This window comes from Cinclus cinclus, chromosome 8 (genome assembly GCF_963662255.1).
Source record: "Cinclus cinclus chromosome 8, bCinCin1.1, whole genome shotgun sequence".
Classification (NCBI taxonomy): domain Eukaryota; kingdom Metazoa; phylum Chordata; class Aves; order Passeriformes; family Cinclidae; genus Cinclus; species Cinclus cinclus.
The window spans coordinates 4,731,855-4,758,919 of NC_085053.1; the positions used below are offsets into that span (position 1 = coordinate 4,731,855).

General features: G+C 42.2%; 1 protein-coding gene across 2 annotated transcripts; it reads left to right on the plus strand.

Annotated features, from left to right (window-relative positions):
* The first annotated feature begins 5 nt into the window (after positions 1 to 5).
* Positions 6 to 26,647, plus strand: SWT1 (SWT1 RNA endoribonuclease homolog). 2 transcript variants are annotated; one of them, XM_062497869.1, is made up of 19 exons: positions 6 to 28; positions 942 to 1,016; positions 3,141 to 3,199; positions 4,419 to 5,157; positions 6,158 to 6,229; positions 6,369 to 6,425; positions 7,022 to 7,151; positions 7,271 to 7,372; positions 8,919 to 9,107; positions 9,455 to 9,548; positions 10,725 to 10,861; positions 11,534 to 11,682; positions 12,926 to 13,064; positions 13,894 to 14,039; positions 15,141 to 15,349; positions 16,262 to 16,390; positions 23,527 to 23,593; positions 24,270 to 24,334; positions 25,605 to 26,647. In XM_062497869.1, the coding sequence occupies exons 2-19, from the start codon at positions 951 to 953 to the stop codon at positions 25,708 to 25,710; spliced, it is 2,655 nt and encodes an 884-aa protein (XP_062353853.1). In that variant the 5' UTR covers positions 6 to 28; positions 942 to 950; the 3' UTR covers positions 25,711 to 26,647. The 2 variants fall into 2 exon arrangements, 1 of the variants encoding a protein (XP_062353853.1); XR_009933393.1 differs by lacking the exons at positions 23,527 to 23,593; positions 24,270 to 24,334; positions 25,605 to 26,647 and having other exon boundaries at positions 13 to 28; positions 15,193 to 15,349; positions 16,262 to 16,382.
* The last annotated feature ends 418 nt before the right edge of the window (positions 26,648 to 27,065 follow it).

Below are 27,065 nucleotides of genomic sequence, written 5' to 3' on the forward strand. Positions count from 1 at the left end.
CGGGCCCGCCGGGGAGCGGCCGAGCGGGGTGAGGCGGCGCCGTTCGGCGTCCTGTGAGGAGAAGGGGGGAAGGGAAATGGACGTAAGGAAGGGAGAGGAAAGGAAGGTGTGTTGGCAGCGCCCCGGGTGCCTTATGGGCCCCTGGGCTGTCCCCTCGGAGGGAGTGAGGCAGGAGGCTGCCCCCCGTCAGCCTTCCATAGAGGGGCTCCTTCAGAGCCCCGTGCTGCCCGCGCCTCAGGGCGGAGCCGGTCCCGGTCCCGGTCCCGGTCCCGGGCTCCCCTGCTCGGGTCTGGGATCTGGGAATCGGCTCGCTGGGAGCTCCGGGTGAAGCTTTTCACAGCTCCCCGGAACCTCCTCTTGGTGCGCGCTGTTTGTGTGGGAGGGTGGCGGGGCTGCTGCGGGATGTCACTGTAATTCCTCCATCCTCCTCGGGAGGGGCCGAAGGCGACTGTCACGCAGTCGGGACTGCCTTAGAGAGTCGCAGCTTTAACTGGCTGGGAACGCCCTCCAAGCCCAACGAGTCCAAGCTGTTCCCGATCTCCGCCGTGTCACCAGCCCGAGCACTGAGTGCCACGTCCAGGCCCTCCTTGGACACCTCCGGGGATGGGGATTCCAGCACTCCCTGGACACCTTCCAGTGTCCCATGGTTTTAAAACTTGGTTATACGACTCAATGTTAAAAGATGCTAGTTTCTGTTTGTTTGCTGGTACAAAATAGGTGTTGCTGGGGAGGTGCAATTGCTGTCCTTTCTGCTCTAGTGTTCCCTCAGATGTGAATAATTAATCCTGCTGAGTTCTGCTGTGGCTCTGTAATAAGAAAAAATGAGATTATTCAAGTATTTTTCTCTATGCAGTTAAAACTTACTTAAAACATACTTTTATTTCATCTGGACCTAGCAACTTGACACAAGTAATAAAGACGACTTGCTTTTTTTTTGGTAGGATTTGAAGATGTCTAAAAAGAAGCTGAAGAAACTAGCTGGAAAGGAAGTGTCTTTGGATGGCCAGGATGACAAAGTAGGAGCAGAAATATTACTTTATTATCTTAATACAAACTCCTATGTTCGAGAGAACATGAATTGTTTAGAAGCCTTGTGGTAGAAAGATGAATCCAATTTAAATACAGGGCCATAAAGAACAGCAGGATGGTTGAGTTGGGCAGATAAATGTGTTTTTCTTCAGAGGCTGTGAGTAGTGTGGGCATCAGAAAATAAGGGACTTTTTATTTTAGTGTATCTTTCTGTTTGGGGAAGGTTGGGTTTAATACTGGTACTAAAACCAGAGCTGTTTTCTTGGTCTGTACCTTGGATCATATAGCCTAATTTTCTGATTAACCACAAGTTGCATTTCACAGCATTTTGGCGAGTGACTCTCAAATATTTTCTTGTAGGCACTGAGACATAAATTAATGACCAAAATTCTCAGCATATTCTAGTACATACTTGTATCTAGTGAGTCAGCTTTCCTGAATCACTTGTAAAACGCAGGTGCTGCAGGAGTTGTCATCTTTCTGGTCATACTCATGTGTAACTTCCTAATATTCTTTATTGTTTATATATTGTTTATATGTCCACTTCTGACAAGTTATTTACTCTCGGAAGTGCAATACATAGTTGATAAATCAGTAGTTTAGTATATGCACACTTAAATTAGCTAGATTTTCCATTGGATTTTGCAAGGAATATGTAAAAAGCAAGAGAGCTTTTACCTGTCTTCTCAAAAGTTTTTTGCAGTTGTTAAGAAATGAGCATGATTATGGCCTTATAAACTGAATCATTCATGTTGGAAGCTTTCTGATCATAGAGAAAACATTGTTCAAAGTCAAATGTTTGTAGCTATTGTTTCTTCCCCTGAATTCCTTGCTATTACTCAATTTGTCCTTTAAAATTAACTTATCCTAAGGTGCTTTATTGTTTTGGGGTTTTTTAACTTCTGTAATACAGAGGGTAAACACTTGGCTTAATACCTCATACTGTAGTGTATTGCCATTGCTAATGCCTCACCAGTTTGAAGAATATAGCTTTAACAGCAAAAAAAAAAAAAAAAAAAAAAAAAAGGAAATCTCTAATAGGAGCAAGGGTCACGCAGTGTGATCCCACTGGGTGGGAGGTGTCTTATACCCCAAACTGATAGTGCTGGGAGGAGAGGAACAGTAAGAAAATTTGCTTATGATGATTAAATTAAGTGAAAACTTTTGAGAAAAGGAGGAGATAGGTTGAAAAGAAATATTCAAAATGTCATGAAAACTCATGGTTGTCGGGGAGTAGGCCTTGAAGAGAGAAGTTAGTAACTGAGCAGCTGGAAATGAGTTTGTTATCACCAGAAGTTGTCCCAGCAGCATCATGAGCTCCACCTACCCCAGGGGAGCTCCTTCACTTCTTTCCAGCTTGTGGGGACAGCAAGGGGGTGCATGTGACCTTGGGGAGAGCCTTTGGAATTGTCTGTCATTCTGTTTTTTCTGTTGCATTGCTGGTATTGGTCCTACAGCTCCAGAACCAACCACAGGCAGAAGTTCTCAGAACTGCCTTAATTTAGGACTCCCCTGGTTTCTGCAAGCCTTTGATTTTGCATTAAGTGCTCTCTAATGTGGAAGTAAACCAGCTAGGGCCTCCCTAGGTAGGAACAGTCATTGCAGCAGTGACCTAATGGCCTCACTGAGTCAGCACGCCCCAGTTATTGAAGGAGTGAATTATTTGTGAGGGGATGAACTGTCCAGAGCTTCCTTATCCAGAATAATCCATGTGTTACCATTCTCTGTTGTAACTTCCTGCATCCTGCTGGGGTTTTGGGAAAACTTGAGTCGTATATCTCAGAGGTGTATAAGAACTACATGTGGGACACATGGTTTTACCTGAGTGCCTGTGAATTGATCGTGGTAGGAATTTTACTCAGATCTGTAGCTGTCACTGTTGTAGTGGACTCTGTTGAATCACATTGTAAACATTAAAGTGCTCCCTGATTAAATCATTAAGTGCTACTGAACCATTTGCACCCCTATTTTCACATGCAAATCCTTAAATCCTTACCATCTTTTGACAGTGTTTCTCTAAGCAGCCAAGCCACCCAGTTTTGATGTTACATTATGAAGGGGTTTTTTTAAACAGTTTCTTCTGTAAACCCTGATTTTTTTTTTTCTTTCAGAACTCTGAAGACACAAGACCTTACAAGCACACTGTGAAAGGAGAAACAGAACTTCAGAGGTAAATTCTCAATCTGTCATTAAAGAGAACTATTTAAAAATATAACAATCATACACCACTTAATGCAGAAGATTTTTTTCAACCTGTTCACCGTATCTTTCTTTGGATGTTTTAAACCTAGCTGTTTATGTACAGTAAATAAAATTACTGAGTATTTTCTCTGCTCTTACAAGAAAGTTTCCTAATAATTTTTCATATAATTCACGATTTCTGTAGAATGTTGCTATATTCCCTTCCGTTGTTCCTTTTCCAAGTTCCCCAGTCAGTGCAGGATAAACGGTTTGAAAGCTGTGTGTGTTTTGGCACTATGTGACTGTCAGTACAGGCTGGGGTGGTGATGATTTGTTTGATCTCGAGGTACAAAAGACACAGCAGGGGACCACAGTATACTTCAGTATACTCACAGCAGAGCACTTTTGTTTGGTGCTAACTGCTCAGTTATGTGATAGAGGGGAGAGTTGAGAGAGAGAGAAAAAGAAGGGGTGGGAAATAGCTGCCAATGGATGGGAAGAGGTCCTTGTTGTCATCAGCCAAGAGACAGGTCTTCCTTTCTTGGGGAGATCTCAAGGGGTTTCTTCAAAGAGTCTTTTATAGTCTTTTCTCAAAGTGGGTGACGTCTGGCCATGAGGTAGGGAGATGTAGGGACCACTGTGTGCCTGGAGAAGCAGGCGCCGACCTGTCTGGGCTGCCACTTGTGACAGCACCGCACGGCACAGTGCGCCTGCAGTCACCTGGCAAGCATCTACCTTGGGTGGGCCAGAGCTCCTGTTCAAAGCCAACCAGGCCTGAAGTGAGTGAGGTTCACCAGGGTCTTCTTGTGACTGTCATGAGGCAAAGGAGGGAAGCTTGGGACTGTCTCTTACAGTGACCAAGCTGACCTTTTAGGTGACACACCTCCTTTATCACTGAACTGCTATTAAAACTTAATGTGTGATGAGAAGAAACTCAGCTGTGTAAGGTTTCTCTCAAACCAACAGTGAATGCAGAAAAAGCTTTTTCTCCATTTTCTTAAAGCTAAAATGGCTGTAAGTAGGGAAAGTAGATCCAAAAAGTGCCGTATCAAACTATTTTAAAGGACAACTGTTGCTTCAAGTTCATATTTAAGAATATGGTGCTCATAAATGCTTAGCTCTGTCTTAGTCAAATTCAGGTGCCTTTTTTGTTGCTCTTTTCCATTAACTGAGCTAATAACATTACTTTCTTCATAACGTTTCTGTAGATCCAAACCAGAGAAAGATGGGCAAGAGAAGAAGCGGCACCAAAGGTCTCATGCTTTTCACAGTGCAGGTGGAAGATCCCAGGAGAAATCTCCAAAGAGAAGCAAAACCCCGGGTGGTTCTTCAATTCAAACTGAAAAGCATAAGAAAATCGTGATCCAGTTTAAAGCCAAAGAAATCAAACATGGCAAAACCATCCTCACTCCTGATGTTGTGGCTGCCAGCAAGGAAAGAAGTCACTTTGATGGAATAGAAGGAAGAAGGCTCTGGCACAGCTTTGAACTTCAGAGGAGCAAGGCACTGAAGAAAAAGAGAGAGAAAGCTGAATTCTGTAAACTGAAGCTAAAAGCAGAGAAAGCTATGATAGAAAAGTTTAAGTCGTCTGTGTATGAGGTACCACATAAAAAGGCAGAGGGCTCAAAAAAGCATAGTGAAGATGTCAGAATTCCCAAAAAGCCACCTGAGAGCTCTTCAAGGACTGGGCATAGTGATAGGCCTGCAAATAAGGAGCCAAGTGTATTATCTAGCTTCTGGGAAGAAGAGGAGGAAGAAGAATATAAGGACTTGGCTGTGAAAAAGAGGTACAGGAGTAAACACAGATCATCACACTCCTCGTCTGAAACTCCACCACGATGGGACTCTCGGAAGCACAGAAAACGTGGTGCTGATTCTCCTAAAGCTCCTGAGTGCTCAGGAACTAAAGAAGGAGACTTGGAAACCACAGCAATGTGTTTTAAGCAGGTAATGAGAACCCCGTTCTTTGTATTAGGTAGATGCTTCAGGATGGTTTCTTAACGGCAGACATTTGCATGAGCAGACTGTCTTCTTACAGAATCCAACCAGGTTTCATAGTTAACTAGGTGGATTTTTCTGATCCCAATGTAAACGTTGTTTCCATGTTCCTCAGCTAAAGGTTAAACAGACCAAAAGAGTAAAGGTCTTGTATGTTGGGACTGTGTCTACACAGATGCTTCCATGGCTTTGCTGTGCTGCTGGGGGTGTGGAATACTTCAGTTTAAGTATAAATCAGCTTTTTTTTTTTTATTTTGAGCTGTTACGGTTATTTCATTTTTTTTGGAATGAATAAACTGAACCAACGAAAACTTGCTGCCAGGCAGAGCATTGCTAGTGGAGTGATTCCAGGAAAGCTTGGGGTGGATGTGGGACTAAATTGGTATGTGTGCTGCAGAACTTCCCTTTTATCTATGACAGGTTTGTTTCTAAGCTCAGCTTGAAGTGCAGAGCCAAACAGAAGCTGGATCTTGAGCATGGGGTTTTTTTGCTATTCTGGTGTAAATGCCCAGCATCTTTGGAGATTCCAGTTTGTGTTACTGTAGTGCGAGCATTTTGTGTGTATGCTAAGAGTTATTACATGCGAAGCTGGGGAGTCACTGAGGTTGGAAGGCACCTCTGGAGGTTATCCAGTCCTGCTCCCTTGCTCAGGCAGAGTCAGCCAGAGCTGGTTGCCCAGGACATAGGATAGAGATTCCACAACCTCTCTGAGTAGCCTGGTCAAGCACCTTCAATGTAAAACAAAGTGGGTGGGTTAATGTTCAGATGGAATTTGCTGTGTAATCCACTGTTATTTATTTAAAAGAAAGCCATGCATCTAAGCCCTATTAAAATGATGGTATAGATGCTAGTAACTGTAGTTTATGTTCCCTGTTCACTTGGGAATACCCTATGTTCTCTAAAAAGCCCTCTAAGACATGTCGTGTTCTTCTGTTCCGCTTGTTTCTAGAGCGTTGAAATCCCATGCACATCTGACTCCTGCCAGGGAGGTCAGGTCAGAAAGCCTGTGCCTGTCCCAAAGGTGAGTGAGGGACTTGCTTAACACTGTAGGGTTGTATTCCAAAACTCCTGATGTGGGGATCCCTTGTACCTCAGTATTCCTTGATATTTTGTGATGTTGGTGGGGTCTGTGTCTGTGGTGTTTTTAATTTTCCCTACAGAGTTCTGAAGACTTTTCACCCCTTCAAGACAGTCAGAACACAGAAACAGACCAAGAGGTTGGTAATACTTTCATTTAACACTTCTCTGTTGTCTTAATGACCAAGGGCATCAAGGTTGTGTAACAAATCCATGACCTTTCCTAGTATTTGGCATTGTTGACTCATGATCTGCACTCAACTGTGGAGCATTTATTAAAAAAACTAAGCAACTTGTTGAAGTGCTGCTAATCAGGAACTTTCTGAGATAAAGGGTGTCTTTCTGTTACCATGTGTAATAAAAGGGCCTTCATAGTTGCTCGCATGCTCCCCAGCTATCTCATTTTTTCATCCTCTAACTTTTTAGTTGGAAGAGAGACATATTTTTTAAGAAGTGCCTGTTAGGAAGCTTGCAGTGTGTGTAACAAAGTAATACAGCAAAGTTTTGGAATACCATGTAGAAAGGTCATAAATCTTTCTAGGCCGTATTTTGGATCTCTTTAGTGGAGCCTATGCAGAAGTTCTCATGGACTTACATTTCCTGTACTGACTTAAAATTTTTCAGACATAATTTTGATGCAATTTTAACAGCTTTAATGCAAAAGTATCTTTTTGGGGAATCATTCTGAAGTGATTCCTTCCAAGGGATTGCACACATGCACATTTTCTCACTGTAGATGCAAATAGTTGAAGACTTGCACATTGCTCGTGTAGAGAAGAGGATGGCCCTGCCTGTAGTACAGACCTGTGGAGAACTTACAAGCATGGAAATAGATCTTCCAGAACAGGATTTAAATACTTCTGCTGGTATGTCATGATTGGATCTGCTTTGCTTTATAGTTGCAACAAGTAATTACAGTTATTGACAGTCTGAGTAGGGAGCACACAGCTGATTATTTCTACTGTTTTGTCTTCTTTTCCCCTAGGGGCTTTTAGTTCTGGTCTGAACATCCTGGTGGTGATAGACACAAATATAATGATTAGTCACCTTGAGTTTGTGAGATCACTGAAATCTGAGGATATACCAGGTATGTAAATATGTTCTGATGAGTAAGACAATGTAAGAAAAAACAGATGTTATAAGAGTTTCAGGCTACCTGGAGGAAACCAAGCCCTGGGCTCCTTAAAAAGGCAGCAGGTTTCGTGCAGAGGCAGAAGGCACACACTTGAGAGCCTAGTGCTGTGAACCCAAACAAGCTGCATCCTGGGGAAGCCTCAGCTGAGGAAGCAGAACCTCCTGTGTTTATAGCCCATGTACCTGCAGAGAATCATGGCAGATATTCCCAGGAGCATGCTTGAATTCTTAGCAGTAAATAAGTCTTAACCCTTTCTAAGAACATAATTTAAGCATTTAAGATCTTACTAGCGATAACTGTTTTCTAGTCTCCTTTTAGCATTTATTTTTCTAGAAATATAAAACAATCTAAAAAGTGTTGAGCAGTCAGTCAGTGCTCTGTTACTGTCCTGGTAAATGTGGCAGAACAGAGAAATTTCTCAGAAATTCAGAATGCAGACCCTGGCTTTAATATCTGCCTCTGATATGCTGGAAAGCTGTTGGTTATTTAATGTTTGCAGGATTAGGATTGTGCATGTCAGTTCTTGGTAGGTGTATCTAGAATCTGTCAGAATGCTTAGGGTGCTTTGGTGCTTTCAGCTAATGAATATACTTATTCCAGCCACCTGCAAAATACCTTTTTTTAGGGCCTGAATGATTTTCAGGAGTGTGTCAGACTGTCAGACTATTTCTTCTCCCAGGTTAGGAATGCTGTTGTCTTTTGTATACTGAGATGCCCTTTTAGAATAGTGCAACTTCCAGTTTCTTGTCCTGCACCAGACCCACCCACTATGTTGAGAAGACTGCTGATTCCTGGCCTATTTATTACAAAGTGGATGGTTATTAGTGTATTTTTTCAAAATTCTGTTCTCATAGTGTGAATGAGAAAGAAAATGGTTGAGGTATTTGTCATGGGGGGACCAAGAGAGCAGTCATTAAACTTCTGATTTACCCTGTATTTCATAGAAAAGCTTTAAAGTTCAGCCCATACTTACTTACAAATAAAACCATAGTCCAGTATCCACATTTCCTGTTCCTTGTTTAGGAGCGCTGGTTGGCAATGAACACAAGCCCTTGCTGCTTTTTTTTGTTGTTTTTTGGTGCTTGTTTTGACATAATGACTGCTGTGGTCACTCAGGTGTGTGCAGCTTGGTATTCCAGCTGCTGTCTCACCTTGCTGCAACACCTTACAGCAGGTGTGTGCCATGATACTTGCTGCAAATATGTGTTACAATGCTTTCAAAGTATTCTGCTGATTAAAATTGTGTCTCCCTTTTGTTTGCCTAATATTGTCACTTTTCTGTGTAATCAGTGTAGTACCAGATTGAGGTTAGATTAGAAAGAGGGAAGTCAGCCTTTTTCAGCTCTTTTTCAAATGCTAGATTCTCTGGAGCAAGGACTATGGAAACTGTTGGCAAAAAGGTGTGAACTTGCATAAATATGATACTTGAAAGTTCTCTGTAGTAGTGTTGCTCCTGCAAAAGCCTTTGTTTATTGGTGGTGGTTTTTTTTGCTTCCAGGAGTTGACAGACTTGCATTAATAATTCCCTGGGTTGTCCTACAAGAGCTGGACAACTTGAAGAAGGGGAAAATGTTGCAGCATGTTCGGGACAAAGCTATCCCTGCAGTGCAGTTCATCTACAAGTGTCTCAAGAACCAGGATTTCAAACTGTGGGGACAATCCATGCAGCTGGCTTCTCAAAAAATGTGTAAATACACGTGCAATCCGTTTGTGCTGGATTTACATTCACATTTCATCCTTGCACTTCACCTAGTGGCAACCTTAGAATTCTGATTTTAATGGAGACTTCTTCATTCTGCTGTTTGCTAATTAAAACGAGCTAATTTCTTAGAGCAGCCTTCAGAGCCTATCCAAGCCTGTGGCATGTAAATGTCTTCACTGTCTGTTGTTTTACCAGTTGTTTGGCACTTTCACCTTACACTTGTGTTCTTGTGTGGGGAGTGTTAAATGTACAGAGAGCCCCACAAGTGCACTGAGGTGTTTGTGAGGCTGAGTTGTGCCCACATCCCTCAGCTGTGTGCACTGCCTTTGCAGATGGGCTGAGCGACGAGAACAACGACGACCGCGTCCTGCAGTGCTGCCTGCAGTACCAAAAGTTCTTCCCACAAGCTCTTGTCATCCTCTGCACGTGAGTTCCTGGCTGCCTTTAGCTCTCCTGCCACACTGCTTTCAAATCAGGGCTTAAAGAAAGAGCAGTTTCTGAAGTAAGCTCTTGGAAGGGCAATCACCCTCTTAAAAGCTAGAGTAGGAGGATATAATAAACTGCTGCAATTGGAGATGGAATCACCTTCATGAGCTTGAGGCCTGAAATAGAATGCAGCTTACTCAATATTCAATTTTAAAACTTGTTAAAGCACAGGTTTCTCATATTTTATTCTGATTTCTCATAAAAAATATTACTGATGTTACAAAATAGAAAAAATAATGGGAATTAAGGATTGAGATCCAATTAGAGGCTTTATCCCTGTTCTCAGCCAGGCAAGCATAAGCAAACAAGGGGTTAATCTTAGGGGGAAGCAGGGGATGGATTTGCTGTTGTTCCTGTTTGTGAGGATAAAGGCTGACCTCTGGGCATTGATTCTGAATTTGATATGAGCAGGTGAAGCCACCTTGAAGGACTAATACTCTTTGGCTCTGCTTGGCCTGGTCTTGGCTAGAGCCAATTCCTGCACTCACTTTAGTGAGTGAGGTTAAAACTCTGGGCACCATTTGGGTTGTTCAAGTTGACACAGTGGCTGCTAAAAATGCTGTTTCAGTCACAATACTCATAGGTTCATAGATTTTAGGTTTCACTGATCAAAACGGCATGACTTCAGAACTAATTTTAATCAAAAAATCCCTTTATCCTTTACCAAGACAAACAGTGGGAATTTTTAGAAAATACTGGGATGCAACTTTGTCTTGGATTTTAAAAGTGGTTCTGCTAGAGCTGAACCTCAGAGTGGAATTTGGGTAGTGATTTGGCCAGCAGAATAGTTAAAAAGGATCTCAACAAGGAGAATCAACTGTAGCCATCAAATAAGATAGTACTGTCTTGGAATTATTGCCTGGTTTGCTTTCTGAGATCATAGCAACTAAGCATCACTGCAGTAGTAATTACAGCTATCCTAGACCCTGAGACACTTTTCAGTATGTTTCTCATTTTCACTTAATTTTCCAGTGTAATTTTTTGAACTGCTTCCAATTGTTTGAGAAAGAGAACTTTGTCTATATAATGAAGTTCACAAATTAAGTTCTCCAAATACAGATTTTTTTCAGTGTGCTGCTTTTATTCTTTCTTTGAAAACACGTAATTCTTTTCTAGGGATGATAAAAATTTGTGTAATAAAGCCATTGTGAGTGAGGTCAAGGCATTCTGCAAAGCTGATCTGATCATTGCTCTGCAGAATGTGAGTGCAAACAGGCCCCAGAATCCTGAGGAGCTGCAGCAGTCAAAGCAGGGTGAGTCTGTGAAACATGCTGGTTTGTGAGTGTGTAAAAATCAGTGGGGCAAAGGAAGAGCAGTTGCTACTATACCTTCAGTTTTCCTATGCTTTGAATCCTTGGGAATGTTTCTGGTCTGGGGAAGGTTTTTTTCAAAAGTTTTCTGAAAGTTCAGGGCATTAATTAAGCCATCTATCTGAGTTCTAGGAAATTCAATTACAATGTATTTTTATTTTATAGGAAAGTAACACTCATTAATTTCCTGTGTTTAGAGTAATTTTAAAGGTGCCCTGGGATTTTTGGGACTGAGGGAGGTCTTTTCATTTTTCCAAAGATACAGGTACAGCTCCCAGAGCTCAGAAGTGATCCTCTTGTGCTTGCTGATAACTCTGCTGGCTGTATATGATCTACGTTATTTAAGGAAAAAAGAAATGTGGAGTAAGATCACTAATGAGTAATACTCTGGGGTAATTAACCTTCTTGGTTAGTAGCTCTTAATTAAAAATACACACAGTACAAGTGGGTATAACTAGAAATACTTGAAACTTAATTAGGTGTAGCCCATCTCCTTTATAAGCTTTATAAGTGCAGTCTGTCTTTTTTTATGGGGACAAGTTCTCCAGGTTCATCAACATGAATTAGATATAAACTCAGTTTCAATAAATGCCTTCTATGCCATTGGTTTGACAGATGCAGAATTTGGGAAGACAAGAGGCAGTGCTGGTTTTACTGGACAATTCCCAGTTGTGCTTCCAGACCTTGAAAGGAACTTAGGAGAAGCTTTGTCTTGTATTTTGGAGACTGAAATGAAACTTGCATTTGGAAACCTGTGGATGGAGGTGGTTTCTTACATCATCTTGCTTGATATTTTGGTTATTTAGAGGTTTGAATGTCCTTGATATTTTATTGCTATTTATACCTGTGCCAAGCCAAACACAAGTCATCCAGGTCTCTGACTGAGCTGGCAGGGAACAGCTCAGTGCCCACTTCTAATACTTCATTTTATAGCAAGATTATCCTGTTTGATCACTAGTGTGCAGCACGTGCAGTATTTTAATGATATAGTAACAGGGGTGCTGGTTTCTCAGTGTGAAGTTTAAGAATTCTTTTTATCAGTGGCATTAAAATTCTATTTCAGCTTTTCTAGTCAAGTAAATCCCTACACTATAAATGCATCCTGCAAGAAATAATTCCATCATGTTCTGGATAATACTGTGGAATTTGTTGCAGGCATTTCTTCCCCACCAGAACAGATGTGGATAAAACTGTTCACAGCGAAATTGATTTCAGTGTAGATGCAGGAGGACAGTGGTACTAATGAGAACCTCTAAACACGCTTGCAAAAGTACTGTTTGCAGAAGAGAAATACCCATGTACAAGGCACTTCCAAATCGTCCATTCTTTACTTTAGATTCCATTTTATAGCTGCTGGGGGGTTGTTAAACATTTAAATTTAATGCAGATAAGCCTCTGTGGCTTTAAAAATCCCCCAAAATCATAGGGTGACTGTTGTTTCCCAAGTTGCCCTGATTAGCTGCTAAGCTTTTACTGACTTCTCTATTCACTTAGTTAATTTCTTTCAACATCTCTTCAAACACTTGGTTTAACTTCATAGTAGTGAATTCTCAAATTTTGTTCTACAAGCGTGTTTTCATGCATGAATAGTCACAGTGTTTATTTTTACTTTGTAACAGTACTGGAAAATCAGAGGCATATTTACTGTTGTTCTTTTTGTTCTTGTTACTGTTGGCTTTTGTGCACAAGTAACTGATCAGATCAATTTTGAGATAAATCAAAAGTATTAAGAGTTTTTGAGGAATGGGCAACCACAAATCATGAGGCTGATTGTGCATTGCTTCTGAATGAGCATCACTGTTTAACCCATGGTGCTGCTGAATCAAATCTTTATTAATAGATAAATGTGTTTAAATCTGGACATGGTCTTATTTCTGAGGAATCACTGAAATTCTTCTTCAGCAGTCACAAATCATCACATTTTTGAAGAACAGAATAGCTGTGGAATGTATAGGAATATGTCTAAATGAAAATCAGCCTTTGAATTTATAACATACTCTCTTCCAGATCTTATATCTGAAGCCACCATGGTCCTTAGCAAACCTGCTGAAATGTTATAAAAAACACTGGATGGCTGTTTTTGGTTATGTGGTGCCAAGGAGTTTACTGTCAACCATTGAATGTCTTTCTAAACACCTTTATGCAGGTAACAGTCCCTGAGAAAGCTAATTGTAAACTTGTAAAAAGCCTCCCTGTTTTGGTTTGAGTTACAGAACTGTGTGTATTAATAGTCACCAAAGTCTCTGAATTATTTTTTAAAATTAAATAATCCTTTTTCCCTGCTTTTCCCCCATGTTATGTGTGACTAAATGATCTGCATTTGCCAAAAAATTATGGAGGAACAAAGGATATTTAATGTGGTATGTGAGGGCAGGAAGGTTTGTTTTAAAAAGAAGCCAAGCAAAAACAAAAAAAAAAAAAGAAAAAAACCCCCAAACCTTCCATTTGTTTAAGGATGTCTCGGAGCATTTGATTTTAACAGATAGACCTGGTGTACTCCCCCAGAGGGTGGTGGGCACTGCCCAGGCTCCCCAGGGAATGGGCACAGCCCTAAAGCTGCCAGAGCTCCAGGGGTGTTTGGACAATGCTCCCAGGGATGCACAGGGTGGGATTGTTGGGGTGTCTGGGCAGGGACAGGGTTGGACTCTGTGATCCTGGTGGGTCTCTTCCCACTCAGGATATCCTGTGATTTCTTGGTTCTATCTCTTTGGGATACTGCTGTTCTGCAGAATTTTTTTAGATATGCCAGTTGATCCTTGTGCAAGATCCCAGGATAAATTTGGAAGACTTGGTTAAGGAGTGAGCAATCTCATGCATGTTTCTCTGAGATTGTTGTATCTGATGCTTCTGAACCATTTTTCTAAGCTTTTCATGGGTTTCTGTTGAATTAGCTATTTGAGTATTAAATTTGCCTGCCAAAACTGTTAAATCCTAACTTATTTTTTCTCCCTCTTACATTAATGTCCAAACATCAGATAAACCATTAGACTCCTCAACAGTTCATATCCTGCTCCAGGAATCCAAAAACCTGCTCCATGCTTTCAGCTGCAGGTCAGACTACAACGGTGTCCTGCCCCGGGCTTATGCTGAAGTGACAAAGCTGTGTGAGACCTTTGGGGAGGTAAGGGCAGCTATGGTATTTGTCCACCTCCCCCCACCCTCAAATTGTTCCATGTTCCAAACCTAGATTTCTTAATTATTCCCATCATTTCCACTAATTACTCCAGGAAATGTTGCTGGGGTGTTTTCTAAATGAAGAGACCCCAACTTTTAACTTTTATTTTCATGCAGTGAATATCTGCTGATACATTTTTTCTCTAATATAAATGTGTTAGTATTGGAAGGGTGACTGAAAACCATTATTTTGTCTTAGTTTTCCATTACATTTGTATGGGCCTTAGAGATTAAACTTGCTGTGTCTCCTTCTGACATGTGTCCCATAGTGCATTCTTAAGTATGTTATTTCAGCTTTCATTGTCTTTGTAGCTGAAGAAAGGACTCCCATCTATCACATGATTTGTGATGTTTACTGGGGGTTGTCCTGACACCTTTTGTATTCTCAGAAGTTGGTCTTCACTCCCAGCTCAACTCTTGAGTTGCTGTGGAGGAAATTACAATCATTTTGGTTTATGGTTACTGTCAGTTCTGTATGTAATTGTTTAAAAATTGGAGTCATGAGCATGGATGAAATATTTGGATTTATGGGGAAGAAGATAGGTCAGAACAACTGTAAAGAGTTCTTGGTGTCTTTGGAAAAGGCTGAAGGGGAAAGAAGGTCAGGAATCACCTGTGCAGGGACCTCTGTGTGATGCAGTCAGCCCTGGAACCAGTCTGCTGTCACGAGAATCAGGCTCTCTCTGAAAGTTTGTCAGGAGGGAAATTCTTCCCTGTCGGGGTGCTAAGGTGCTGGCACAGGATGCCCAGAGAAGCTGTGGCTGCCCCAGGATCCCTGGAAGTGTCCAAGGCCAGGTTGGATGGGGCTTGGAGCAACCTGGGATAGTGGAAGGTGTCCCTGCCCATGGCAAGGGATGGGACTGGAAGGGCTTTACGATTTCTTCCAGCCCAAACTATCAAGAGAGACTTTGGGTGAGGTAACTCAAAGAGTTCAGCTTTGATTCCTTGAGCATTGACTTAAAAAACTCTGTAGAAGTGTGTAGATTCTGGTTTTCCGTAGTTAGGAACCAAATACATTGATTATTTGTTTGCTGAACTGTTTTATAAGGTGAGGGCAGAGAGTGAGCAGGATTTATCAGAAGACATCATGGTTCTTTCAGAAAATGCTGCGTGTGAAAAAATGGAAGCCACACTGCCCAATCTGCAGAGCATTGAGGAAAAAGAGCTGCATCCCAGCTTTCATGTGACTCAGGAAAACAGACACCAGGAAATCTGGTCGGTCCTGGAAGGTGTTTGGAACACCATGAACTTGTACAGGTACAGCTTGCTAAAGGGGCTCAGAACTGACACATAACCTTAGAAAACTTTCTAACAAGCACATTTTAGTGACTGTGCTTTTTTACTCCATAATTAATCTAAATTGACCCAAAAAACCCACAAAAAATCCATATAACCTGTCACACAAAAGTTGGGAGCATTGCGAAATTTTAAGTCAGTCTGCTACTCTTTTTCTGTGCATCAGCTGAAATGAGTTGCCCTGGAAAGTAAAGTTGAAAACTCCCCAAGTGTGAGACATTCATGAACATCTTGTATTTTTCCATAAAATAGCATCTGAGATCCTAATTTTTTATGGTTATTTTCTTTCCAAACCCAGTGGAGGTCTTACTGGCTTATGCAAAATTGTGTCCTATTTTAAAACTTGAAAATAAATTTAAAATAGAAAATTTTGTTATTAAGCAAAATTCTTCACATTCTGAAATGCAGAATCTATTGAATTTCCTTTCTCATGTAGACTCAGAATTGCAGGAAATTACCTCTTCTTACCTATTCTTCTTCTAGATCTTTAACCATTATTTTGGTTATTTTTGAAAAATCTGATGTAAACTCACTGCAATGCCATATCTTTTGATAAAATCCTAATAGGTACTGTGTTTTCTTTTTGTTGTCTTAGTCTGGAATCTTTTCCAAGGAAAAGATTGGCTCTGAGCCAGCCAAGCACAAAGGAGCTCCATTTCTGTTGGTCTGTAAGAACTCAGCTCATCAGCAATAATAACTCCATTTCTGCATTGCCATTTACTCTGAGACTGTTTTAGATAGAGTGGTTTATATTTGACCTTTCTGTTTTAATAGACAAAATACAAGCACAAAACAGACACTGGGTTTCTCTGAATTCTGAGCTTTTTTTATTAACGGCTTTTCTGTCTCTTCTTTATTTCTTTTGAATTTCAGTGTTGAGCTATTCCAGAATCTGGACCCCAGTGCAGTGACCATGGCTGCCAAGGCCTCGTTTGAGGAGGCTTTTTTGGGCCTGCAGAAGCTGTTGGCAGCAGTGAAGGAAATCCATGAGGGCATTGGCAGGTGAGCACTGCAGCTGGGCACAAACTGTGTGACAGGCTCCTGAATTCACAAAAGTCTGAAGTACTTCAGTACCAAACCATGCTTTATTCTGTGTACTTGGTGACATGATTTGCAGTTAAAATCCTGCTGTCAAGGCCTCCTTGAACCACTGGTAGCAGAAGATCATGAAAGTATTGGAGATGTGGAGATCTCTTGTAGGTAATTGCCTTCTGTGTCTGGGATTTGTTTTCCAGTGTTAGACCAGTGTTGCCTCTGCTCAGGTGTAACTAGAGCTATTAATAATTAATGATTATGATTAATACATCAGTTCTGATGGCAGGAACTTTGAATAATTCAGGGCATTTGTGTTTCAAATGTGAGGCCCACTCAGATAGGGGCAAAATTCCAATAGAGTGAAGGATGTAAAGTTTTGGGGCTTTGTTATTCTGAGTTTGAGTGGTCTTCATGACAGCTGTAACAATGACAATCAGCTGTGCTCTCTCTTTAGGCAGGATAACGTTCCCTTTGTCTTCATAGAATCACAGAATCCCAGAATGGTTTGAGTTGGGAGGGACCTTAAAGCCCATGCAGTGCCACCCCTGTCAACGGCTGGGACAGCCTTCCACCAGCCCAGGCTGCTCCAAGCCCCATCCAACCTGGCCTTGGACAATTCCAGGGATCCAGGGGCAGCCACAGCTTCTCTGAGCACCCTGTGCCAGGGCCTTCCTACCCTCACAGGGACCAATTCTTTCCCAGTATTCCATCTAACCCTGCTTTCTGGCAGGGAGAGCCCCATCCCTCTGCACTGTTTTACAGCACAAAAAATTGGAAGCTTCAGGAAGAATAAGGAATCTCCTGTGTTGTCTTTGCTTAGTATTTTTTTCATAGCAGTGAAATACAAATCCATTCTAGGAATTGTAGTCTCTCTTTCAGATATAAATGATCAAAATATTATGAAATTAGAAGCAGAAAAATATGGGTAGAAATGTAAGCTTGAGCAGCTGAGTGCTGATGGATTCAATTTATTGTTGGTGGGTTTTTTCCCTCTAAGGAAATTGTTTCAATAAAGCAGGTTGCTGCTCAGCTTTGCTCTCTTCATACCAATGCTTAAGTTTTTGCAACACCTACTGGACTATCCATTTATAGATGTGGTGGATGAGATTAAATGGGAATGTGGAATATTCAGCATGGTTATTTTTCTGTTGCAGAGGTGTTTTATTGAACACTGTTCGTTTTCTTTGTGTGGGAGTGCTCTGTGAAAATAAAAACTCCTCAAATACACAGGCTGATTGTTGGAATGGAGTAGTTTTCCTGGACACTTTGGAAATGCCTGCTCTGATGTGCAGGTTTGCAGTAGGTGGCATCGTGGAGCAAGAAATGGAGAGAATTTGCACCAAACATTCACTGCATTGGCCTTGAGTGGAGGGATTTAAGGGAGTTTAAGAATTCTGAGGAGCTTTTCCAGAGAGCCAAGAGCCAGGTTAATGTCTCATAGCAGTTTTATGGACATTACAGAGTATTAAAGCAAAAATTCAGAAGTTTTAATGGAATGGTTGGGGTTGGAAGGGACCCTTAAAGCTCATCTTGTTCCATCCCCTGCCATGGGCAGAAATGCTTCCCTTTATTTTGCTCTAAAACTGACCTTTCAGCATATTTATTTTTCTTGATTTTTGGAAAAATTGCCGCTCAGTGACTTAATCTAATGGCATGATTGGAGAAAAGGAGGCACTGGAGAGAAAATAGTGAGAAAGCTCTGTCTTGAATATTTGGAGGTAACACAACTTTTAGTGATAAAATAGAACTGATTCTGTGGTACCTTTGGTCCCTGCTGTCCAGAGCAAAGAAGAGAGAAAATACCTTGTGGAAGTTTGGAAGCTTTACCTGTAAATTATATTGAAAGTTCAACTGCATTAAAAGTTTAGATTTTCAGATTGCTAAAAAAAATTAGAGAAACATAATGATGCTTTTTGAGATAAATGTAATTATAACCTTAATAATAAAAAAATACTACACCAGTGGTACTAACCCAGCTATTCAGGCTTGATGGCCAGAACATGTTAATGACAAATACAGATGTAGAAAAGGAAAAAAAAAATAGCTGTTTCATTGAAGATGTGTCAGTAACAGCTTTTGGCACCTTACCCTGTTCTGGTAACTTTGGTAACACCATGCAGGTTTTTTTATTTTATCTTTGCTTCTTCCTCTAACAGCATTGGTAGCTGAGTGATGTTTGTATTGCATAATTGTGCATGCCAGCAATGACAGCCTTCAGCTCTGAAATGAAGAATAATCAGCACAGTTAGCATGTTCTAACTATATACCTTTACTGTTGTTAATGAGCAAAGCATATGAGACTTCTGAAATTTAAGCGTCCAGTAAGATTGTGAAACCATTATATGATTTTAAATCATTTTGAATTGAGGATTTGTGAGTGATCTCACTGCTGTTTTATATTGGTATTTGGGCTGGGTATTTGGAGCCAGTTAACTGGGGCACCTTATTTAAGGTCTCTTAAATTAACTCTTTAAAATAAAATAGGGGTTTGGATTAGCTGATGTTTGCTCTCAGCTGAATAGAACTTGAGATTCCAAGCTTTTATATGCAGCCCTAGGGAACTGGACGTTGTCTTCATGTTTCCTGCCAAGTTTCTTTTAGATAAGAAATCCTTGATCATAGAAAAGAAAAAAATTCAGTCTTTGGTGAATTGATGCAGTTATTTCAAGTTGGATTTTTTCTTTTCATCTGTTGGATAAAAATGATTTTTTTTTTTGTTCATATGCCAACTTTAAAATCACTCACAGCTTATAGCATATACACTTAGATACAGGCCTCCTAAATATTTATACTAATATGCTGTCACCTGTAAAAATATATGTCTGTTACTGACTGCATAAGGAGCCTGAATTCTGGTTTTCTAATATTTTATCTAAATAGAATTTCTCTCACACTTCCAATAGTTTGGAAAAATGTGGTTTAGTCAAGGGCTGCATAAACATTTGTAAATTAAAAGTGTAATTTCTTATGATTTCAGTAGTGCAGAAGAGTATTATTCTATCAGAACTGATCACTGAATTTAAATAAATTAAAAATAATTCTGCAGTTTTACTAGTTTTAGTACAGATGTAGAGAAACTGTGTCCTCTTCATTTTTTCAGCTGGTCAGTGGAGGAATTGAGCTTTCTTTTCCTTGGTGTCTCATTAGAGAATTGTCTTCATTCCCTTAGGCTCCTGTGGCAGTTAATAATTTCTGCCATAAAGTCCCAATAAAGTCTCTAGAGGAAGAGCTCTGCCTTTAATCTTACTCTGCACGCAGTCTCTTTCTGGAAGTAAAATGGAGATTAGCTCCCTGTTGAGAAAGTATCAGACATTGCAATCACTGCTTGTTTGATCTTTGTGATTTTATGCATTTAGGTGAAACCTGAAACTGAACTTACCTGCAGCCTTCTCTGCTGCCAGGCCCAAATTGAAATGTTCTGCTGTGCCAATTTTAATGACAGCTGTAAGAAATAGAGCTCAAATAGAGCTGGAAGTGCTCCCCGAGGGGCAGGGCAGAGGTGGTGCCTTTAGAGCAGTCTGAGAAGCAGAAAGCTTTCAAACCCGGGGTTGTAAAAGCCCTGGTGCTTTGAGCATCTAGAGCCAGAGGTGCCAGCAGGGGCTGACAGCTGAGGCACTTCTGCAGTGACAGCAAGCACGAGCTTGGCTTTGGGGAATTTCCCAGCTGGCTGCTCTGGAAGCAAACCCTGGCCTGTGCTGTTGGCTGTAACCCCCCCCCCCCCCCCCGAGCCCCTCCGTGCAGCACGGTGAGGAATTGGTCGTGAACCACAGGGAAACTTGGGGGTGTCCGTTTCCCACCTCCTTTGCTTCCTTGGTATCCAGGCAATGAGGTTAAAAGGGGCTGTTAATAGGTGAGGCTGCCTCTTCTCCCATCAGATCCCGGCCTTTTAGATGGAGCTCTGGATTTGTTAGCTGGTTAATGCTCTTGTGCCACCCCTGCCAGCCTGAGCTGTGGCAGAGGGACAGCTGAGTGGGACAGAGCTTCCCCCGGGTGTGACAGGGGCTTGCACACGGTCCCACCAGACCTCCCTTGTTCCTGCCCTCAGGAGGTCTTGGAGCAGCTGGAAGGCTGGCCTGCTTTCACTGCCACTTGGGTTGTGGGCTGGGCTTTTTAATTTCTACTTGATAAGTTCATTTCTGGTCCAGATAGGCTCTGCTTTCTCCCAGATCTTCTCTGTCCACAAGTATGGAACCACCTTTTGAGCTGTTTCCTATCCCTTTCTGTTTATTGTTGTATCTTACACCTTGTGTTTGGCATCAGAGGAGTGACAGGATAGGAGATAAAGAAACATTGGGAGTGGTTTGGGAGGCACTTGAGATAAAATCAGCAAGTCTGACAGTCTGCTTTCTCCCTCCTTGCCCCCAAGACAGCATTTAACCTCCAGTTGGTGACAGGTATCCATAAGAATTTCTTGGGTCTTTCTGTGACATTCCCTTCTTTATTTCACATGCTCAATATTTTCAGAAAACTGTGTAGAACCACACCAGAGTTCTTAGGTTGAAGCTGAAGTAAAGAATGGGGGGTGTTGTAGCGTGGTTCTGCAAGGCTGTGCTGATGGAAAGGCCAAATGATTCCATGGATTTCCACCCTCTGCTTTTGAACCGGTGTGGAGAGAGGAGCAGCAGCAGCAGGGGTTAGTGCTGTAGTGGTCACAATACTGAGGTTCACATGGCTGCTTAGAACAGTGTGATGTAAAAGCCCTTTGCTTTATGGATTACTGATTTAGAGGAAGTTCTCCAGACACAGTCCTGTAGTTGAGGCAGACTATTTATCACTGAAGAGCTTCCATTGAATGAAGCAACTTGATTAAATGAAGCAATAGAGGCAGAGTCAATGCTCATACAGACAAGTCCAGATTTCCCAGTGTATGACTTCCCTTAAAATGTCCATTTTTCATAGCACAGGGTGGTGGTACAGGCGATGAAAGAAAGGAGCATGAAGTGATTGAAAGCAGCAGGGAGCAGTGGTGCTGAGAAATCAATTGCTGTGCAGGCAGGAATGTGTCAGTTTTGTACAGGAGAATATATTCCCAGACTGGAGCTGGTATTGCAGCCCCTATTTAGCTGCAGACAGCACTGGGCTGTCTCATAAATGCTGATCTGTTGGGAATCTGTGGGGGAAGTTATGGTGCAGGCTCTTCCCTCAGCAGCTTCCCAGAGCTCTGTGTGGAGCGAGGGCTCTCTCCTCAAAACAACAAATCTCTTTTATTTGGAGCTGCCTGAAAAACTTGGAGCCAAACATCAGACTTCTCATTCCATGGTACAAACCCAGAAAATATTGGCAACATCCAAGCAAAGGCCATAAAATGAGGTACAGGATTTAACATTAAGTTACTTGGATGATTAATTACACAATTTGGGTTGTTTCCCCGAAGAGCTGGAGGCACAGTGGGTTTGTCCATCCACCTGAGGTCCTGCAGGGATGCACTTGAGCGTGTTCCCTCCGTCCTTCTGGAGAGCTCCCATGGCCAGGTTTTCCACCAGCAGCTCCCTCACTTATCCATGTGTGTCCTTGGCACAGCAGGAAGAAGGGGGATGGACAGATTTTTCCCCAGCATTTTATGATGGCCTTGGGGTGAGGTTATTTGCAACACCTTAGCTTTTATGTTGTGTCCACTTGTGCATCCAGGCTGATGGCAGCAGTCATCCCTGGACTGGAGGGAATGATTCTGTGAGGAATCATCCTCTCCCGGCCTTGGGATGCTCCGCTCCTGCTGATGCAGGTGCTGGGTGTGATAGGCAGGGCTGGACAGCCTGGAGCTGCTGGGTGGGAATGGGAACCGCTGGGGGAATGTGCAGCTCCAGCTCCCAGGATTCTCAGCGTTTCCATGGAGTGTTCCTCGCAGCTTTTCCCTGCGGGGTTTTCCTCTGTCACAGCCGATGGTCGCTGAGGAAGGCTCTGAGGTGTCTTTAGGTAGAACAGCCAGTTGGTTCCCTTCCTGACTCATAGTTGGCAGGTTTAAGGCAAACATTTGGGGTACTGCTTCTTAGGAAGGGGGGCAAGAATGTGTGACTAATTTTTGGCAATAATTCCCATGAAAGATGATGAGAAAGAGCAGTAGATGCTCCAGTTACAATAAATCCTGTGCTGTGTCATGGTCTTCCAGCCTGCTTCAAACACAAGGTCCTTTAACTGGGATTTTTAAACTTACTCTCTTACTTTCCTGGGTTTTTTCGGTCCCTAATTAATTCATTTATAAATGAAGCTTACAGCTTGCAAGAGGAGGGAGAGGAGAATTTGGGCACTTTCCCATGGGAAAGTGAATGGAGCTTTCCCCAAAAGGTTTTTGTCTTTTTCCCAGTCCAGTCATTATCTTAATCATGATTTAACTACGTAATACTTAAAATCAGAATTTTACCAGTATCTCTTAATATGTATAAGGTGTTACTTGTGTTTAAATGTTGAATTTATGGTATATTTTTTCAGCATTTAGGAGGGTTCTGCTTTTCCTGATAAATGCAAATGAAGTTACACTGAGGTGGAACTGAATCATATCTGCCTAAATAGATGAGGATAATTAATTTTGTTAAAAAACAGCTTTTTATTGGATGGGGTTCGGAGCCTTATGGGAAAGGGTGTCCAACAAGGTGCTTCATTAAAGCCACTTCTCTTGAGCTGCCACATCCCAGTGGCCCTTGGCAGTATTGGGTGGGAATTTGTGGTTATTAGAAGTAGCTAAGAGTGGAAGTGAGTTGCAGCATTTGGGCCGCACGTGGGAATCTGGAGGGAATGAGTTAAAGCTGGGGGGGAATGTTGTGTATCCTGGGAAGCTTTGCTGTGGTTCTGTGTGAGCCCATGGGCCTTGCTGGTGGGCAACAAAGGGCTTTCAATTAGTGCTGGGTTTCCTCCCTTCTCATACAGAAATGGCTCACAAAAACATGGAGGGAATTTTTAATTAGAAAAAGCCTCAAAAAAAGTCCTCACAGAAATAATAAGCTCTTTAATTCTGTTAGAGTAGTAGAAGGGAAAATTCTTCAAAGTTCTTTAATTCCTTTTTGTTCAAGTATTTTTTTTTCCCTTGAAGATTTCTGACTTAATTTTTAACTCTTTGATAGACTCTTTTTCTACTTGCTTGAAAGCCTCCCCAAACTTTTCTTTTTCAGAATTTTGACCCCAACCAGCAGTTTCCAAGATACTTGGACCCTTTATAGCTTCCTCAGAAGACATGAGGTATGACATTTTCTTTGGTGCTTGATCTCTTCACTTACAGTTTTTATTTTAAGTAACTCTGAGGTCAAGTCTCATCATTGTATTTCCATTAAGAATTTTGATTCTTTGCTCTTATTTATTAATTGTTGAACATAAAGATAGATTTTGATTGGATTTCAACAGATATTTGAGTTGTGTGATTTGCTGAGTGCTCACTTGGTGTGAATGATTTGCTGGTAAGAGTAAAAAGCCTTGAAATTAATGTCTTTAGTAGAATATTTCTGTTCAATATGTTACATATTTCAGGCTTGCAGTGGTCTGCTGTGTAGGGAAGTATATTTGGGGTTTGGGCCTTCACATATATTTTTGGAATTGATGCAAGTCAGAGCTTATTTCATTTGAGATACACAACTCAACAATGTGTATCTAAATAGAACTATAGGGTGATTTAAGAGGGGAGGAAGAATTATTGAAGGTCTTTTAGATTTGTGAAGAAGTGGTTAGCAAATGGAGCTGTAATTTGTAATATTAGATTTTACTGCAAGATACAGGACAACTTCTTTATTAATGTACTGTCTCAGCTTGAGAGCCTGTTAGGGAATACATGAGCTGTATATCTGCTATTCCTACTGTATAATCATAGCAGACATGTGATACTTGGGAAGTTATTATATTAATTATTTCTTCTTTGTTTTAGATCAGTAACAGTCTGAAATTCACTGCTGAGGAGCTGTATGAGTGTGTTTCACAGGAGCTGTACAGGTGAGTCATTACTGCCCCCATCGAGGGGAGGGGGGTTGAGGCAGCTTTTTCACCTGTATTAACCAAGGTACCATGAGAGGAATCATCTGGGTCAATAAAAATCCCACTCTGTAGGAACAGTATAGGGAAAATAAATGGGGAGTTTTTAAAATTCCCTTTTTAATTTTAATGCCCAATTAACAAAGAGCCAGAGAGGACAGAAATTAAATTGGAGATAAGACATCAGTGCCTACATGGTGGTTTTTCAGCTGTTAGAGGTGAGGTGTTAAGCCCTCTTCCTCTGCCAGTGGTTTCTGGCTCATTTCTTTATGAATTTGTGTCACTGAAGGTGTATGAATCCAGGCTCTAGGAGGTTTCTAAAATACAATCATGGATTTTTAATAATGCTGAGCTGGCTAATAAGGGACAGGTAACTGATTTGTGCTGTTGTGTGAATGTGAATGAGCTGTCACTGGCCAGGACCAGCTGAGTGAAAGGCTGGAGGGTGAATTACTCTAAAAAGCTTCCCTTTGCCTGGATTGATTCTGGGTCCTTGAATCTTCTGTGAAGTTCAATGTACAGATTCCAAGATAAGGGGGCAGTTACTCAGGGAGGGAGACATTCAATATTTGTATCAGTAATAAAAAGCAGTTTAAAAGCTTCACTCCCATAGGTTGATGGCTCTAGACCTGTAATGATAAAGGCATAAAGAAAACAGTGTGTGGAAATCTGTGCTTAACAGAGTAAAACAAGTACTGGCAGCCCTCAGGCTGTGTTTGGGAAACTCAGTGATAGGGGATTTCTTCCTTTTTTGAGGAGCAGCTTTTAAATGGTCTTTTAAGAAAGAATCCTTTTGAAACCTAAATTAGGGCGTTTATATGTGATCAGGTTGAGATAACCCTTTTGAAAGGGTCTAAGTCATAAGGGGGTACATCCAGATCCTTGTTTTGAGTTGTGAGTACAGGATGTGTCAATGTGTGAAGCATGGTTTGAACTGAACCTTCCATAATCACAAACCACTCCAGAAAGTCGATGTCAGTGACCTCTCCTGCCAATTGTTCCACTTTACCTGCCCTAGAGGGAGCAGGAGCGCTGCTGTGGCAGCTGTGGGTTGGCTGTTGGTGGGAGCTCACGTGAAATCCTCAGATTTAACAGCTGTAGTGCAGAAGTCACTGCTTTTGCAGTGTAGGACTCCGTGCTTGAGTTTCATGGAAATGTCCTTGAAAATTTAAGTATTTGTAAAGATTCCTGTTGTGCTGTGTCCTGCTAACCTTTGTCTCCTGTCTCCCAGGGAGAGGCTGGAAGTGGGCTGCTGCCAGCTGGCACAGCTGGAGCAGATGCTGGAGCAGTGCCAGGTGTCCGTGCACAGGGAGGCCGAGAGCCGGGGCTGGCTCTGACCGGGCTCAGCCGCGCGAGCTCCTCCTCCTCATGGGGAGGAGAGGGAAGTGCTGCAGGAGCCAAAAACCTGCCGGCTTTGCTTTCTCAAAGGTGCTGGTTTGGGTTGGAGTTGAAGAGAAAACACCGGTCCACGTGGACATTAAATGTCGGGATTTCTGCTGAGAATTCTATTCAGTACTAGAATGTTCTGTCTTGAGGGAGGGTGGCTAGCCATGGATACCCAGGAGAAGCAGGGCTGGTTTGAGATGCAGCCCCTGTGCTGTGCTGCTGTGAGAAGCTGAGGTGTTAACAGTTGTTTAGGAAAACCCCTCTGTTTGTTTTGCTGGTACTTCACAAGTCACAAGTGAGAGAAGGGAATCTGTTATGTCACCTGGGACTCAGAGGTCAAGAAATAGCTGAGTGCAAGGCCAGGAATGAAGAACTGGCCCACAGACACGTGTGTGTGTCCTGTGCAGTGAAGGCTTAAGAGAGGATGTAGAATGGGCAAAGGAGCAGATGCTTGTTTTTCCTTAAGGACAAAACAGATTCCCCCCCCACAGGTGGAAAACGGCATTTCCAGAGGAAAAGGGCGTTTCTCCTTTGTTTAAGCAGGCATTTTATCTTCATGCAATGGAAAGCTGCTAGCAGTGCTCTTGGGAAAACTCCTTATCCTGCTCTTGCCCCATCCTCCTGGAAGGTGGGCCTGCTCTCCAGGTGCCATCCCTCTCTGGCTGCGCTGGTGGTTGTTTTTCAGAACTGCTTTAAGTCCATGAAACTTTCCAAAAGCCATTTTCTAAGGCCTTTAACGCTACCTCTTCTTGTATGTATTTGTACAGAGATGAGCTGACTGGCAAAGCCCTGAAAGTGTCTATTTTGATATTAACTTTTGGATGTATTTGTAAATTCTTGATTGTAAAAATGTAATTTATTGTTATATTAAACAGTGTTTAATTCTGAGTGGCTCTGTGCTGGCTCCGCCCAGGCCCTGTGGATGCAACGGCAGCGCAGTTCTCTGCCCAGGCGCCCCTGCCAGGGAGTGGGGTGGAATTCCTGTTGAAGCACAGTGCCTGTTTCCCTGGGCATTCTCCAGCCCCGGGAGCAGGGTGGAGACATTGGCTCCAAGGGGCTGATGGGGGCACGCTGTGTCCCGACCCTGGCCCAGCTGCAGCGTATGCTGGCCGTGCTCTGGGGGGCTGTTGTGGAGGACAAGTCTTTTGTTCCCCTCTCTCTGGCTCTCCCTGCTCAGCTGGACCAGTTTCACACCCTGCAGGGCGGCCAGTGACGTTCCTGGGAAGCTGGAGCAGCCGGCTCCTGCCCCCCTGCACAGGATCTGGCCTAGTGCCAGCACCGGTGTGCCTCATCCCGAAAGCCGCCC